This window comes from Glarea lozoyensis, assembly GCF_000409485.1.
Source record: "Glarea lozoyensis ATCC 20868 chromosome Unknown GLAREA6, whole genome shotgun sequence".
NCBI classification, from domain to species: Eukaryota; Fungi; Ascomycota; class Leotiomycetes; order Helotiales; family Helotiaceae; genus Glarea; species Glarea lozoyensis.
In genome coordinates, this window is record NW_007361001.1 from 437,253 (window position 1) to 454,094 (window position 16,842).

General features: G+C 44.7%; 8 protein-coding genes across 8 annotated transcripts; 3 read left to right on the forward strand and 5 right to left on the reverse strand.

The window, feature by feature from the left end:
• Positions 1–688: 688 nt before the first annotated feature.
• GLAREA_02441 (uncharacterized protein) lies at positions 689–1,962 on the forward strand (the record flags this gene model as incomplete). Its single annotated transcript, XM_008087527.1, has 2 exons — positions 689–1,025; positions 1,079–1,962. 2 exons carry the CDS (start codon positions 689–691, stop codon positions 1,960–1,962), a joined length of 1,221 nt encoding a protein of 406 aa, XP_008085718.1.
• Positions 1,963–2,555: 593 nt separating this feature from the next.
• On the reverse strand, positions 2,556–3,071 carry GLAREA_02442 (uncharacterized protein; the record flags this gene model as incomplete). The annotated part of the gene is made up of 1 exon (XM_008087528.1): positions 2,556–3,071. One exon carries the CDS (start codon positions 3,069–3,071, stop codon positions 2,556–2,558), a length of 516 nt encoding a protein of 171 aa, XP_008085719.1.
• Positions 3,072–3,885: 814 nt separating this feature from the next.
• Positions 3,886–4,896, reverse strand: GLAREA_02443 (uncharacterized protein; the record flags this gene model as incomplete). The annotated part of the gene is made up of 1 exon (XM_008087529.1): positions 3,886–4,896. One exon carries the CDS (start codon positions 4,894–4,896, stop codon positions 3,886–3,888), a length of 1,011 nt encoding a protein of 336 aa, XP_008085720.1.
• Positions 4,897–6,809: 1,913 nt separating this feature from the next.
• GLAREA_02444 (uncharacterized protein) lies at positions 6,810–7,703 on the reverse strand (the record flags this gene model as incomplete). Its single annotated transcript, XM_008087530.1, has 3 exons — positions 6,810–7,145; positions 7,217–7,455; positions 7,505–7,703. 3 exons carry the CDS (start codon positions 7,701–7,703, stop codon positions 6,810–6,812), a joined length of 774 nt encoding a protein of 257 aa, XP_008085721.1.
• A 768-nt stretch (positions 7,704–8,471) lies between these two features.
• On the forward strand, positions 8,472–10,087 carry GLAREA_02445 (Cytochrome P450; the record flags this gene model as incomplete). Its single annotated transcript, XM_008087531.1, has 2 exons — positions 8,472–9,035; positions 9,089–10,087. The coding sequence occupies 2 exons, from the start codon at positions 8,472–8,474 to the stop codon at positions 10,085–10,087; spliced, it is 1,563 nt and encodes a 520-aa protein (XP_008085722.1).
• Positions 10,088–10,315: 228 nt separating this feature from the next.
• Positions 10,316–12,131, reverse strand: GLAREA_02446 (uncharacterized protein; the record flags this gene model as incomplete). The annotated part of the gene is made up of 3 exons (XM_008087532.1): positions 10,316–11,085; positions 11,169–11,881; positions 11,938–12,131. The coding sequence occupies 3 exons, from the start codon at positions 12,129–12,131 to the stop codon at positions 10,316–10,318; spliced, it is 1,677 nt and encodes a 558-aa protein (XP_008085723.1).
• Positions 12,132–12,646: 515 nt separating this feature from the next.
• On the reverse strand, positions 12,647–13,169 carry GLAREA_02447 (uncharacterized protein; the record flags this gene model as incomplete). The annotated part of the gene is made up of 2 exons (XM_008087533.1): positions 12,647–13,067; positions 13,132–13,169. 2 exons carry the CDS (start codon positions 13,167–13,169, stop codon positions 12,647–12,649), a joined length of 459 nt encoding a protein of 152 aa, XP_008085724.1.
• Positions 13,170–15,034: 1,865 nt separating this feature from the next.
• On the forward strand, positions 15,035–16,682 carry GLAREA_02448 (C2 (Calcium/lipid-binding, CaLB); the record flags this gene model as incomplete). The annotated part of the gene is made up of 4 exons (XM_008087534.1): positions 15,035–15,086; positions 15,171–15,445; positions 15,514–15,585; positions 15,639–16,682. 4 exons carry the CDS (start codon positions 15,035–15,037, stop codon positions 16,680–16,682), a joined length of 1,443 nt encoding a protein of 480 aa, XP_008085725.1.
• Positions 16,683–16,842: the final 160 nt, after the last annotated feature.

Below are 16,842 nucleotides of genomic sequence, written 5' to 3' on the forward strand. Positions count from 1 at the left end.
TTTCAGCTCGGAGCCTGATCCAGGAGCAATATTGGAAGTAACCCTGGGTTTCTTTTAGCACTGCCTCAACTCAGAAAGTCGAAGAGAGTTCCGCCCTGCGAGCCCTCTGTTCTCCGTCAGCAAAGCCTTTCCAATTCATATTATACACTGGCCACCGGACTACGATAACCAGCGAAGCCGCACCATATGGATGTTTTGCATGCGATAAAAGGATCGGTCTCGACGTAGGCTGTTTAATTCGGTGTGCGTGTGATGCTGACTGCTACGTTGGTGTCAGCCTGCTTTCTGGTCACAGTATCGGCATGTCGCTTATAGTATAGAAATATGGTGCAATAGCTTAACAGCGCCACAATCGTGCACGTCGTATTCTTCATATTCCCTATAAGTTACCATAGTGAAGGTGATAGATATGGTGCCACTATATTGTTGAAAGAACGAGATTCTCTCATTTTTTCTTTGGCTCCTTTCCCACAACTTTTAGCAGGGCTGAGCAGAGCCTCGCAGGTAAGTCTTCTTCAGAAACTCACTCAAAGCTTGGCTGTTGCTGGCAATGCAGTGTCACCTCAACAAGGCTGCGTCCAAGTGGCAGCCATACTGAAGAGTTTAAACCCTCTGAAGCGGCGCCCAGTGTAGGGTATTCTCATTTTCGACCTGCAAAATCCTAATTTACAAGTCACTGTTCAAGAGAATGTCAAACACTGTGGAATTGTGCGATAGGACCCCTGATATTGAGGCTCAGAGAGCTTCGCACGCGACACAAGGTGGTACCGCTAGCGTTGAACCCGCAAGACGAAGCGACATCGACGATTCTCAAAAAGTGCTTGATCAGTTCAGTCAAATCGTGTCCACGACAACTGTATCGCTCATGTCAGACTTTGAAAACACCCAGAAAAGATTAGGCGTTCTGCTTTTTCTTGATTATGACCGAAACACCCAAGAAATCAATCGAGTCTATAGCACACTGTTGACTAGTCGTGTTCCTCCCTCGAGCAGGACTGACATTGGAATTGCTACCGAGCTATATTGTGAGTAGAACGTGAACGAGAAACGAGCACTTTTCTAACATTTGATCGCCTAGTGAAAAGCAAAAAGGCATATGATGACCATGTTGCTAGATCCGTTTGTCTCAATGAGACGGATGATAACATTGAAGCCTCGCAGCCGATAATTTCGTCAAACCCTTGGGCCAATGACTGCGGAGAACCAGTCAAGACTACGAGTAATCCATCACGGCGTTCTGATACACTGCGCTTCTCGACACCACAAAGCTCGAATGGCAAGAGCGATCCTAGAGATGAATACGATGGATATATCTGCAAAGTTTCGGCTGCGATCATGGGTTTAGATAAGATAGACGATCTAAGTATGGAAACTCTCCGAGCAGTCCTCGATCTCAACCGTCATGAAACCGAAGAATTTGCGAGTAATCAAAATGCGTCCAACCCTCTAGAACTGGCTATACAATTATTACCTTCTGCTTCGCAATCCTCAAGTTTCAACCACAAACAGCTAAAGACCGGGCGCTCACACCAGAAACACGAATTGTACACGTATGAGGAGCGTCTCTCCTTTGCTGTTGTCGGCGGACTTGCAATTTTAACTCCCATGACTGTTATGTCAATTCTCACCTCGCTATTTTTCACCACAGTGACAGCAATAACATCGGTAATGATTTGCGCCTTCCTGTTAGCAATTTTCATGAAAGACTCAAGGCTATCTGAGATACTTGGAGTTACAGCAGCTTATGCAGCCGTTCTTGTTGTGTTTGTTGGAGCGAGTATCGACTCTGAAGATACCGGCAATAAGGTGTGGATCATCTTTTGGCTTGCTGTTGTGGGGCTAGTTATGGGTTTTATGCCTCTGCATAGATGCATTAGAAGATGGTTTTTGCGTTACCTAATGCAACTTCCAGGGATTAAAAGGTGGACTAGATATCTTACGTATTTAGGCGAACGAAGTTAGCAGGACGGTTGATGATATTAAGAGTCATTTCTTTACAAATTTCCTTCTTGTACGGCAATGTTTGCAGGCGTGTACAAACATTAAGTCATGAACTCTTTTATTTTGTGTAACGATAGTGAGACCACGTCGAGTGAATAGCTTGACCTGTGATGATTTGTTGAACGAAGATTAAGAACAGCGCTTCGACTGTTCGTTCCTACATAACGTTGCTTTCCATTCTGACCGAAAAAGATGAGAACTCGAAGATTTCCAATGTATGTTTTTAAACTGCGGTGGATGTTAACTTACTGGGTCTAGAGCCAGCCTTTTATGTCAAACTACCCGCTCCCCCCTCGAGACTCTTCATACATTCTGTACCTTTTCCGACGGTGTTCGAGGATATCCTCAAGTTCTCCGCATGAGTCCCCATTCGCCGTCACGAACTTATAATTGGTGGCGACATCCATAGCCGCTGCAATTTTACACATTTTTTCTCTGCAAGGCTCACATTCCGGATAGTCATCGTCTTCTAGGTCGCCGCTCATGAACTGCAGAGCGCAACGCCTACACTCGTGCAACTCATCCTCGCATTCGTCGCAGATGTACACCTCATGTTACTCGTGAATCACCTTCACTTCCTCCATTTCGGAAAGAGGGTGGATTTCAGAGCAATTCCAGCATTCCTCTTCGTCGTCTTCGCTATCTCGACCCACATCTTCACGAAGTGAGAGGTCGTCTTTCCCCAAGGTGGATGGCACGCCTGTTTCTTTTCCTCCACCCGTAGCAACATCAAATACTGATTTGTTCACACCGGAACTCCCAGTAAGGTTGCCTGTTGTCTCTTGTCTTCCGACTACTTCATCGAGAGCCTTTTCGTGTTCAGACGTTGGGAGAGTGTTCCCCTCGGCAGCTTGCTGAAAGCCCAGCTCTTCAAAGATCATTGTACCATCTTCACCGCCGAACCCCATCTCCACTAACTCGCGTTTTAATTCAAATAGAGTATCGTCATCAATCTGCGCGAAACGCTTAGTTTGTGCTGGCACGATCTCCCGATTCATCTTCGCTGCCAGGACTGCTTGACAAACAGTTTTGAGAAGCATCTCAAGTTTCATAACTCGGTTGCGATCCATGATTGTCGTTTTGCCACTATGCAAACGTTCGACTTAGAGAGAATATTATATAACTCGAAACACGGAAGTCGTGTTTTGAAACGCGTCAGCAGTTTCTAGCGCGCCATTTTGGCGTTTTTGTGGATCTCGGTAGAGCCTGTATTTTCGGTTTTGTTGCACATCGCACACGTGAGAAAACTCGAGCGAGCCCCTTTCGCCTAAAAGGCTTTCCCCGACGACATACAACAAATTCACTTGGACCCGGTCATCTATTACACTATTTACTTGATTTCATTTTTAATTTAAATAAAGCGCATACCCTTCAGCTTGTTCATCAAGCTTCCAAATGAGTCGGAATCCCCCGCAAGGAGACCATTTTGGAAAAGACGAGCGGAATAATATGGATCCACGGCTTTTTACTCAAAATTGTGAAAGTAAAGACTAACAATGGACATCTGGGGGCTGCCACATTCTCGGCAATTTAAAAAAGAGAATATCTGTAGTGTGGTATCGACATCAACGTCTCCGTACCGAAATGGTCTGATACTCGTGGGTAGAACTGGGCTAATTCTACTGTTTCTGGTCTGCAGACCCTTTCTTCAGAGAGGAACATCAAGCACAAGAAAGAGGTTTAAAGTAAATCACTTAGGGCTCCGATTGAGGTAGATTGTTCGCATGAAAAATCCATCTAAATTGTTCTTTCCATTGACGAAGAGCTAATAAGCGGTGAGATAGGAACTGAGTAAAGCCGGCCCTTTGGATCCTCCCAAAATTGCATGATTCTTGATCACAACACTCAAAACACGCCCTACTCAACACTTTACGACCCTTCAACTTATGGTGTGACAATAGAACTCTCACGGGATGAAGCCCCTCCTTTACTGATCGATGACTGGTCCCTCTCCATGTTCTTGTTGGTTCCTTCAGTCCGTTGTGAAGTGTGAAGTCCACGTTGTGTAGAATGCACCGAATGCAATGACATCGCACTTCGCATACTGGCGAGCACTTTCTCTGTCGGGATTTTCTTTCTTAGCCACCACAGGGTAGGCAGATTGACAGCAATAAGCGCGAATCCCGCCTCCAATATCCACATGAAAGTCTGGGTAGTGTTGGTCCCGGATTTGTCCCGAACATGTTTCTGGATAATTTTCGTAGTGATTATAAGTCGCGCAACAACTGCTCCAAGCGAGACGAATGCAGTGAAGAAGACGAACAACACCGCCATTCGCCTTTGAAATGATGCTTGGAGACGTAATACCAGTGGAACAGGTATCCAGATAATAGCAGTTTCGATCACAAGATCTGAGATACAAAACCCCAAGATGAACTTGGGTCCAATTGTACAGTGCGCAGCACGAACTTTTGCAGGAGCAGACCAGACACTCAGATCTGGCCCGCATTGCAGTGGTGGTATAATGATAAAAGCTGCCATCCACAGACTGATGATTGCAATGGTTGAGTATATAACAGCGCGCAAAGTTTTGGTCCCTCCAGGGACGCAGAAAACTCGTCGAAAGAAGAGCAACGCGCTGATACGCGTGAAGCCTAAGGATGCAGTAGAAAGGATATCGAGGGAGACAACGAGGGAAGCTTGTATGCTGAAAGGTAGCTTCTTCGCCGCGATTTGAGCATCTGTATGTCCAAATTGTTCAAGATTGACCCCGAGAAGCGCACATGCTATCATTCCCACGAACGTCAAATATCCTGGAATGATCAACCAATCATCTGCCCCAAAGTACGTGCGTTGTGAGCGCCGAGCGTAGAAACGTAGAGCGACAGTAATAGTCGTAACCCCAAGCAGCGCACCTGAAAGGGCTTGAAGCCCATACGTAGACGTCGTCGACATGTTTGTTATCCCTTACTTACCGAGCTCATTCTCCACTGTACAGTAGAAGAATATATAAAGACATAAGCCAAGACAACGTGGACTCCACATGCTTCCCCAGACTTCGGGAACGGCTGATATCACGAATTGCAACCGCCTATCAACCGCAACATCAAAAAATGAAATCCGATAGTGTGCATTATCTCTCAACCGGGTCCGGCAGAATTAATTCCTCGTGGGGCAATAATCTACCCGTATTACTTGAAGCGAGGGGTGGTCGTACAGAGTACTATTAACCGGTGCAGAGCGCATGAAGTACAACGTGCGTGATAGCCAATTAGGTTTTGAGTCGCGATTTTGTCGGAACGATAACGTTCTAGAACTCGAGCTGAAAGGAATAGAACATCTGAACTAGACGTTTGGTATGCACCCAAGAAAACGCGACTGTATATAATTGGTCGACAGTACATATTGGGTTATTGCCGGCGAGACAACCGGTGCTAATCTTGGTGTGACTACTTCAACTACTCATGCAATGCAATGTGTACTTAACATTTTTCAGAACCCTAAATCATCCAAGTTTTGTTATTGGGAGATATCCGATGATATAAGTCCGTCTGAAACGGACAATTTTCTTGTCGCGTTTTCTTAGTCCACATTTTAATTTATCCTCACGCAGTATGTAGGCAGAATTTCGAATGTGCCTAGAATTATGAGTGGTACATAGCTTGGGAAATTGAGGTTATTGGCATGAATGAGTCTTGGGGAAGATAGCAATGATGGAGTGGTGGGTGGATATATACTTGATGTGATCCGTGGCGAGAAATGGAATTTTCATCATTCGACGCAATTCAAAAATCACAAATCTCTCGTTCAGCAGTTCATTTCATAGGGCATTTTTAGCCAATTACAAACATCAAACCAACAGTCAACATCACAGTTCACTACTTCAGACCTCTATCACAACATCTCATCTCCATCCACAATGAAGTTCCTCAACATCACCATCCTCATGTCCGCAGCATTGACTGCAGCGCTACCTGTACTAGTTGTTGACAAACGTTCGTGAACTCCCTATCATTGATCCAGGACTACACTGATACCTTATAGCTGTGGTCAAAGTGGAAAGCTTGACTGCTCTGATGGAAATCAGACGCGATGATTAAAATTTGATTTGGAGATATTCTGATGGGCTGCGAAAGAAGTTGTTCAAATGGGGTACAGGAGTTCTCTGGGTCATGGGAGACTGAAGGTTTTGTGACTTTGTTGATTTTTTGGTTTCTTTATTTCGCTTGAGGTGTTTGGAATTTGATGTCCCGAAGGTACTAAAGCTTGTTGGCATAAGGGCAAAACAATCTTTGTTTGAAAATCTGTTATGGAATTTTTATTTGGATTTATCGAAGTGTCTACGATTTTAAGACGAAGTTACATTCCTTCCTTCATAGAGATTTTATTGGCCCGTGGGGTTCAAAGTCAGATTACTCGCTTTTTTCAAGGCATTCATGGTCAAGCCGATCAACCTTTCCTGTAAAGAAAAAGAACCGTTCCAAATATCTTTGACTTTTGTGACTCATTGTATTGAATCAAGGAAATTTCCATAAGACCTATGTTTTTACCTCGACGGCGGAGCCAAACAGCGGCGAATGCTGAGTGACTCGAGTCCAGAAGGAGCCGCTGATAAAATATCCGAGTTTTCCAAACCGAAATCCCAGAGCTATGCAGTTCTACATAGATAAAATCCGACGTATGGTTCAAATATAAAAACACGTTTAAATATATCACTGAAGGTTGAAATGTTTTTATTGTCTTTCCAGTAGACGGAGTGAGTGAAAGGATGCATCCGAATTTGGTCCTCAATAATTCATAAACGTGCATTGTAATATCATAGGCGACTCTTGCCAAATCAACTCGAAGATTCTACATCCCTTTCTCCTTCAAGCCCAAGGCTCACTCCCATCCGGGCAACTTTTATACCTATCCTTCTCGGTAAATCCTGGCACATCATCAGGGACCCAGCGATAACAGGCCGAGTTCTCTGTGGCCCAGTCCATCAACTTATTCCAATCCCTACACATTCTGGGCTGACCTACCCCGCCAAACGGTTCTTCCTCATTAGCTTGATCATGCAAGCGTCCAGTGTACCGAGGCGTATCATCTGCATGGCACATGACAAACTGTCGTAGCCCATCGAGACAGTGTCTAAGATGTCTCAAGCTTACACTTAGGGGTTTTCCACTGTGAGCTTCGAGTACTGTTCTGCGCATGTATTTCTGCCCATTCATTAACATTGCTGTAATTTAGGTCGTGATATTCAAAGAGAACATGCTGAGATGAAACTTACCACACAATGCAAAGCATGCAACCCTTCAATGAAGTAAATCCCCTTCGATTTATCCCATGGCCATCGTTGAGCCGATAGCAATCCAACCGATTGTGTGAAAGTATCAGGTAAAGCGACAATTCCTTCACGAACCTGGAAGCCTCGTGGGTCGTTCCAAGCAGATTCTTCTTCCGTACTATTGTCACTATACCATGGACTGTCATGTGTCCACTTGATCGGAATGTTGCGTTGTAAATGTGCTACAGAATTATGTTAGCATACATCTATAACTTTTGGGGACAGAGTTACCAAAAGGCGTTTCCGACGACTCTTCGGCTGTTGGAAGTCCTTGAGATTGTATGTAATGAAAGAAGTTCAAAGTCAAAGAACCTAAAAGAAACAAGGAAAGCGTGTATGGTATCCAACTGCGCACTGGTCTTGGAAGTGAGATCGATGTTTGTTCTTCGCCATCCTTATCGGACTGCTCTAAGAGTCTGTAATCCGTCATTCTTGGTTTCTTAATAACAGATTTCGAACATAGAATTCGACCCCAACTCTGCAAAACGAAGTCACTCAAGGGCCAGCCAGAACAGATAGAACTGAAGTAAAGCACCAAGTGAAGCAGAAGTATCCAGATAGGCCGAGGCTTACGCATCCAAGACACGAACATTCAACTTCCTACACCAAATATCATTCTTACTTTGGTAATACCAAACGTGAGTTGTGCGAGGTAGAATAAGCATAGAAAATGCTGGGGTGTTGAATATAGCCGACCATATGCATATGCAAGATGCGGGTCAACACGCTGCATGCACTTGCCCTAAATCTTTCTTATCTCCCTCTCAGCCCCTCATATCGACCCTTGTAGCCGGATTTGGCGTCATGAGTTTGTGCTAGATGCCTCCGGACACGACGTCAAAACGTGCAGTATAGGTTTTCCAATGCAGAAAGCCAACTCACGCGTGGTGCAACAGCATTTCTCACCATATATTCTTCCGATATGCTTGGCAGGGCGTTGTGCCACGATGCACAACTTCTTGTTCCTCTTGGCCTGCATCTGATCCGTAAGGTAGAGAGTGTGAACAGAATTCGAGGCTGATAACTCTTGTCGGAAATGTGGGTCGACATACAGTTGAACTCCTTGTCCCACATGCTATATCTCCAGAATTCACGGACATTTCTTTTCTAATTTCGACCACCTACTGCCTTATCAATACTGTGCAGACAAAAGGTGATTCAACAGGCTTTGTCTTGGCATTTTCTACACCATCCACCAATGTATCCTGTTTTCGTGGCTGTAGCATCGGCTGCAGCTTGCATTCTCATAACGCTATTATGGCAAAAATGTACAGATTTTGTCGCCTTCAACATCAAGAGACGACAGACGGGCTGCTTCAGAGCAAAGTTGTATCCGCACACAGACAGATTATGGGGTTCCGATCTGGTCAAACAACGACAACAGGCTACGAAGAACGGGAACTTACAAGCCTTGTATACTCGGCATTTCAAGATGTTGGCTAAAACTTGGGAAGAAGTCTTTTGGAACCAACGTGTGATAAATACGATGGATACTGCAAACTTGCAATACGTTCATGTATTCGGATTTGAAGATTTTGGGAAACCAAATCATAGAATGAAGATCAGTGCTCCTATTTTAGGGAACGGAATATTTGTTGCCGAAGGCGCTCGTTGGAAACATTCCAGGAGTATCATAAAACCCATATTCGCAAGAGCGGAGCTTGAGAACATATCATCAATGGCAAAGCATGTTGACCGTTTTCTAAACCTCTTACCACAGAATTCTGAAACCTTTGATATTCAACCTATGTTGAAGAAGATGGTAAGTCAGTTTCAATGACATTGATATTGGGATTAACGAAAGTGACACATCAGGTTCTCGATATTTCAACGGACTTTTTGTTCGGTGAGTCCATAGATGCTCAGACACCTGAAGGAGGTCCGGCCGCCGAGCGATTTCTCCAAGCCTTAGACGAGAGCTTAGCAGGTTGGCACAAACGACGTTTGGCTGGACTTGGTTCTGTGCGCTATATTTTTGACAAATCTTGGTCTAGTGCATATAAACAACTCTACGCTTTCATTGATGCACACGTTAACCGGGCGCTCGAGCTCGTCTCATCCCCCCAAAGCGACAAAAACTCAACGGATCCAGTGGAAAATAGTTCTGAGAAATATATTCTCCTATATGAGATGGCAAAAGAGATCCGCGATCCAATACGTCTTCGCTTCGAGCTTATCAATGTTTTTCTACCAAGCCGCGACACTACCGCTGCGCTTCTTGCCAACACTCTCTTTCAGCTCGCTCGGCATCCTGAATATTGGAAACAGCTCAGAAAAACAGCATTATCGCTTCCATTTGATCCAACTGACCATAAGCAATTATCCTTCTCGACCCTGAAGTCTCTCACCCCGTTTCGCTATGTGATTCAAGAAACATTCCGCACCATCGGCCCAGTGGGACGAGTTTTCCGGGCGGCACGCAAAGATACGATGTTACCGCGCGGAGGAGGACCAGACGGAAAGTCTCCAGTCTTCGTAGCAAAGGGAACGACAATCTGCTCACTCCCATATCACATTCACCACGACAAAGACATCTGGGGAGATGATGCTGATGACTTTCGTCCTGAGCGTTGGGCAGAGGGGAACAGGAAAAGCTGGGAGTATGTGCCTTTTCTAGGTGGCCCAAGAATTTGTCCCGCACAACAGCAAGTCCTGTCGCAGGCGACGTATATACTGTTGAGGCTGGTGCTGGAGTTTGAGTGGATTGAGAATAAGGACGAGGTAGTAGAATACGTGGAGTTGCAAAGAATGGCGATTGAGAGCCGAAGAGGTGTTATAATTGCTTTGGGGCCAGCAAAAGATTGCCGTACTTAAATTATGTAAACTCTATCATAATAGGGATAATTCTATCGTAGAGGACCTGTGAGTACCATGAAATGGATTACACCCTCTGTGTGCAGATTCATACTTGATAGTGCAGTTCTTATAATGAGAAGGCCGGCTTGAGATAGGTTTATAAAACTTGGTTTGGAATAATATCAATTAACACAGTCGGCTGAGATAGCCCACTTAAATTTAGAAAGGGTATATTGAATCGCTGAATCACGAACTTCTCTCTTTAAAAAACCCCTCAACCCGATGCAAGAGCGAGTTGATTCCACTCCCGTTATCTCCGACATGAGATCCTGTCGGTCCAATCACTGAAATGAGACATTTCTCACCACCCACCATTTTCGTGATCCTAATCACACACCCAGTCTCTTTCTCCCATTCTTTCACTTTCGGAATCTCAGCCAATGAGTATCCGTGTTCTTTGCTCCCTCTCGGTATGTTTCTCAAATCCATAACAAATTGCAGTGTTCGAAAGCGTGCTGCGGAAGGAACACTAGCGGCTTGGTACCAATTTCCAAACTCTTCGTCTCTAAAGTTGTCGATGAGCTTGCGCATTTCCGACCTCAATTGGCCTCTTGGGAGTGATAAGAGATACTGACCGCCCGACGTATCAGAGGGAGACGTGAGGAGCTTGACCGTGTTTCTGGCAAGAATGTCGGGGTGCTTGGAGGCGGCATCGGCACGGAGAGAGCGTATTGCATCAGCAGTAGATTCGGTGAAACATAGGATAAAGTCATAGGTTACAAAATCCTGGTGACATATCTTTAACACAGTTTGGGCTTTGCTTCGGTTGACTATCCTGATGACTTCGTTGGGATAATCATTGGCCCAAGAATATCGCGAAGAATTAGTGATGTTGTGTACTTCGGATGAAGGCACAGAAGCTGGGGGTATTGTTTCATTGACATAGAGTCCCTTGGAATCAACTCGTTTAAATATCCATTCTCCAGTTCCATGGGCCACTCTCGTTCGCGAGATTTCTAGGAATGCCTGCGCAAGAACCGAGATGTCAACAAAGTGTCAGCTAACGTCATTTAGCATTCTCGGTACGGCAGGTACTCACTTCCATGATTCTCATCTACACATAGAATCCTGGAGTATCCCTTGATCCCACTTTTAGACCTTCTCGATGTGCTTGGTGGTCTACATGGTAGTGATGAAGTAGAAAGCCGGCTTTTGGGTGAAGGGGTCTGTTTGGCTGGCTCTCTTGGCGATTCCTCCTTAAGGGAATCATGCGAGGTAGTCCCCACATCTAATATTCTATCAATCTCTCTTTTGAGTGGAAGCAGTTGCTCTCTCGCAGCCTCCCCAGTCACACCTTTGGCTGCCAAATGCTCTTCCATCTGTTTCAAGATAGACTGTGGGTCAAGCTTTGGACTGGCCTTCGGCAGGGAGAGGTCACCCTTGAGAAGCTGCAGGATCTCCTCAAGACTCTGCGATGTCTTCTCTCCATTGTTTTCTAAACTCTTCCGCAATTTCCTTATCTCGTCTTGTTGTCTCAAACTAGACTTTGTTTGATTCTCGTTAATTTGATACAGTACAGAGCTTTGACCTTTTTGTCGCCTCGAGATGATAAGATTTAATATCACAATAATATTTATACGATGACCCGTGAACTTTTCGCGCAAGTCATCAAACCGATTCTTATCAAGCGTTGCATAGCGGACTTTGTCAAGAAACTTTGGCGCCGGATTTGTATACGAAGTTAACATTTCTTGAATCTCTCGGACATCGTTCTTGAGTGGTTTCAAACTGCTTCGAATTGTGGAGACCCTTCTTTAACGTTAGCAAATACACGCATCGGTTGTATATTTGACTTAGAGTGATGTTACTCGGTATTCCCGCTTTTAACAAAAAGTCGTTCATCGCCAATCTCATCTCTCAACAACAACACCGTACTCCTCAACATTGACACATCACGCTGTGCAGCCAGCAGAATTTGTTTCGTTTCGCTCGCATTTTTGCAAATTGTTATGATACCATCGAGGATCAAACAAATATCACCTATGCCGACTCCAAACGACATACCGCCTAGTACTTACAACAACCGCATAATTTAATGGGAGAAAAGGTACTAAATACGACGGTAAAGCATAAGTGGGGGTAGGCTGTACAAAAGTCTCTCCGCAAGTAGTGCTTACAGATTTAAGCGAGTTAAGCGAGGGGGTCTGGATGCAACCTAATTGCAGTGCCTCACAATACATGACGTCGAACTGCAGCAGATTTCGCACAGCCTCCGTGAGTAGAAATGGGTACCTATTTTCAGCCTCAATTTGACGTCCATAAATCGATCATCTGTACTTGAGTTCCAGAGTATTTGGGATCCTCGCGCGAAATAACACCCTTACGTGTTGCTAACACGGACCAAAAAGACAAAACAGATGAAAAGAAAAAAGGCCCACGGCCTAATCACAAAATCAAACTTCAAAGATGTGGTAAGTTTTTGAAGTATAGATTGTGTAGAAAGAGTTTCAGATTTAGGAATCGGATTTTCAGTCGCAAGCTGAAATATCCGCATCTGCAGCCTCATTGCTCTAGAAATCAAACCGCATTTGTCCACTCCTCCAAAATCCCATTTACCCTGACTTCGTAATTATCATCTTCACTCCGTCTCCTTTTTTTCTCATTAACATTTTCCCCGTTGACTCTCTCCTCCTTTCCCTCCCCATCTACCGTTTCGTTAACCTTCAAATCCTGTCTCCTCAAAAGAGTCCAACTCTTGAACGGCCTGATCTGGACGACATGCAGATCATTGTTATCAAAATGCACTTCTTCCATCTCTCCTCCTCTATCAAATTCTGTCCACAACCTAACGGTAACATCATACGGACAGGGGCTGATGAATTGTATCCAGGTTGGTTCATACTCAAATCTGATGTTTTGGAGGATCTCGAAGTCGAAGTGGTAGGAGATGGCACGTCCAGCTGTGAGTGGTCCGATGTAGGCGCATATACGCCAGGAACTGAAGCGTGTTAGTGAAAAGAAAAGATGAAGAGAAAAGGATTGGGGGCCAAGAGAAGACTAACATTTGGTGGGCTTGAAGGTATGGTTGACGAATTGACATGGTCAAAGTATAGGCTGCTTGTCTCTCTCGGATAGGTTTAAGGATTTTGGTGAGATCGATGAGTGACGATCAGTTGTTGAAGTTACTGGTACAAGATGAAGTGAAGTGATTTAAATACAGAAAATACACATGAGTTCACAAAGAATAGTATACCGTTGCAGGGCAAATAAAATCAACGTCTTTACTTTACGTTAGAATCTACATAAAGACTTTTATCAGGCCAATCAACTAATGAACTTAAATTCTTCAGCCTGAATTAACAATTGTTAGAAGTTCATTCAATACCACAAAAAAGTCTTGTCTCACTAGCTAACATGTAGTATGCTAGTTTGTATCCACAAATGGAAATAGCGAAGGCCGACAAACAGATTTCTCGTGAACTTCCTCCTTTCATTAATACTTCAACATGTACGTCTAAGAAAGTTTCCAGTGAACAAATAATGTCGTCCTTCCATTATCCAGGTAATTGACTGACTATATTAACACCAGGTGCAAAGCGGGCAATGTTCTTTCATGTACATTTATTGGGCTTCTAACAACTGCGTCGTCCTTGCAAAGTTATTGCGTCTTACACTATGTAATTTGCTTCATGCTTTTATCTCAAACTGATTTTGTATCTCTTTAAAATTCCAACTCGCCTGCCTCACAAAAAATTGTTCAAACAATTACCTACTTTAACAAAGGGATAAGATGTATATTTCTTTAGGCGTAAAATAAGATTGTTAAAACAATTATGCAACAGTTCAAAGGTTAGTACTAGCAAAGCGCTTGGCCCTGTATAATAAAGCCAAAAGAGTATAATATAACTCGCATCATTATACCATCTCTACATTCACGTACCTTATTCATTTCTACGCCTTCATTGAAGCCTATACCTAATTTAGAGGGGAAGAGGTTGAATTAAGCGCCAGCCTACTCGGCAATCTTTCTACTAATTATCGCTTTTATTATTATCTCTTTATTTTTTTCGATCGAGTTAGTATACTAAAACTCCTTTACCTATTCTATGCCTTCCCGTATATATTTGATTACATAATTAGGAGTACATTTTTCTTGGGCTTTCTAATTGTAGTGTGCCACGTGCAAAATGTTCGCAACCATGTTACAAGTAACGGATTGTAATAACTTACTGTTATTTTAAGCACGATAGTGAGAGTTACATGAAGAAGCGTACGGTCAACCAATACATCTGTGCACATCCATGATGCTGAAGGAGAAAGAGAAAGTTAAGAATCGAGCAAAAAAATCAAAAACATACAACAGCAGGTATTCGCTGGTGGTCACCCACCCAACTACTAATCTGCCGATCTAAGGCTTGTGTATGGCAGAGCGGACGGGATGCCCAATTCTCCTTAGTCTGTGGTCGTATGTGAGAGAAATGCTTGATTTGGCATCTATAACCATGAAAACATATTGATGTATGGTGGTTTGTGCGTCCAAGTTCACAATTGGCTCCGAGGAGTTGTCTTCGGGTCCTCGATTCACGACCCTCGTCGCCTAGTCAAACATTCAGATAATCCTCTTATTCACCGCCACACGATCGAATTTGATCCATATTGGTCTAGAAACATTGTTTTGATCCAGCGCAAGTAATTGGTCACAGTGATGTCACCACAGCCACAGCCAAGGCATCATGCATTCCAAGCAGGTTCACGAACATCAATTATTCAGGTCTTTCCCGCAGTGGAGGACTTCCCCGCTCACTTCGAAGTATATAGCGCCTCAAATATATCCTTTGAAGCCTGCGTTCGATCTGCTTATTTATTGCATCGCAAGAAAGCTTAATAGTCTATCTGGGTTTTCTTTCTTCGATCTGTCGCCTAATTGTCTCGCGTTAATACCGCGCTGAGCCATCCTGTCTCAATATGGCATCGCTTCTTGAGAAATTGACTGCTGAGGGCGGCGGGGAATCTGTGCGTAAGTTAAACAGCTAAAACTGCCGTCAAATTATGGCTCTCTTCGGTTTCATGGCGTACGGTCGCTAAAACGTTGAGTATCTAGGCTTCTTGAACGACATCGTCGCGCAGCTATGGCCGCATATCAATGTTGCTGGCTGCAAAATGATAAAAGAAATCGCCGAGCCTATGTTCAAGACAATGCTTCCAGGGCCCCTGGCCAGTCTCCATTTCACTAAGCTAGACCTCGGTCACGTTCCTCTGGAACTCTCCAATTTGCTTGTCACAAAAACCGAGACGGATGGTATCAAGCTCGACTTGAATGTTGACTGGGCGGGCAAATGTGATATTGCGCTAGATGCTTCCATGATTCCTACTGTCGTAAGTTCAATCCTAGCCGTGCTTTTGAAACGTCCGGGATATAACTTACGAATTGAATCACGACATAGGGAGTGAGAGGTGTTGCACTTCACGGCAGACTTTCCGTCCTGCTGGGCCCGTTGACCGACATTATTCCGCTGGTAACAATTATTCTTCCAGTAGCACGATATTTGCGTATTGACGGTGACTACAGATAGGAGCTGCCCAAATCGCCTTTGTGAACCCGCCAGTCTTGAAGCTGGACTTCACCGGGGCAGCCAATGTGGCCGACTCCGACATGATTGACGGAGCAGTACGCTCGGTAATCATGAGTATAATCAACTCTATGTTAGTGCTGCCCAACCGGCTCATGATCAAGTTGGATGCTACAAGCGACTATTTCAAGACACAGATTTACCCGCTTGGTATCCTTCGTCTCACGGTGGAGAAGGCATCGGGATTCGCTGAAGAGAAACAAAGCGCGAGCAAGAGATTCCTATCAAAAATCACTCGCGCTTCCCCCGACACCTATTGCAATGTTAGTGTTGGCGCCGAGACGACATGGCGGACATCGACCAAGAACAACACGACTAATCCATCTTGGAATGAAGTGCATGACTTTGTAGTCACAGACATGAACCAATGCATTACAGTTGACTTAATGGATCATGACGTCGGAAGCGATGACCAGATTGGACTCGCTGTCACTACTGTTAAGGACATTCTCTTGACCGGCGGTAAGCAGGAACTGAGCATGGTGCACAAGGAACAGCCGATAGATGGTAGCGTCTCGCTGTCTTGCAAATTTTACCATTTCGCACCCGATAACAGCAGTTTCTCTGCCTCGGACCACAGCGGTGAGGGACGCCTCTGCGGCATTGCTACCATTATGATAGCCGGCGTGCTCGGTATCCCAGGCAGGCGAGAGGAGCTGAACCCGAGCGTGGTGGTTACTTGGGGCGAGAAGCATCGCTTCCAGACGGCTATGAAAACGGATGCACCAGGGACGGATATCTCAAACCCTTCTTTTGATCAGAGTTTCCGTATTCCATACTCGGCAGATATGGTATCCGGTGGGGGACAGAGCTTCCGCATTGCTCTTATGAATAAAAAGGATGAAGTAGGCTCGATCGATATTCCGCTGTCGGATGTACTGAGCGCGCCAGACATGATTGTTCAAAACAACTTCGGCGTCGGCGGGGGCGCAGCGGTCAGAGCAAGCATAAGCCTTCGTGGTCTCACAGCGGCGGATATTTAATAGCGGGCGAGTTTCTCCGAGCTACAAGTTTGATCATTTTTTAATATGGCAAAGAATGGAGGCTAAATTTGTGAGCGAAAGGGAACAAGGATAATAGGGAAAATCAGACACATATGCCCACCTTGCTTGGCTCTGCCTCGTAGCTTATAAGGCAGCATCT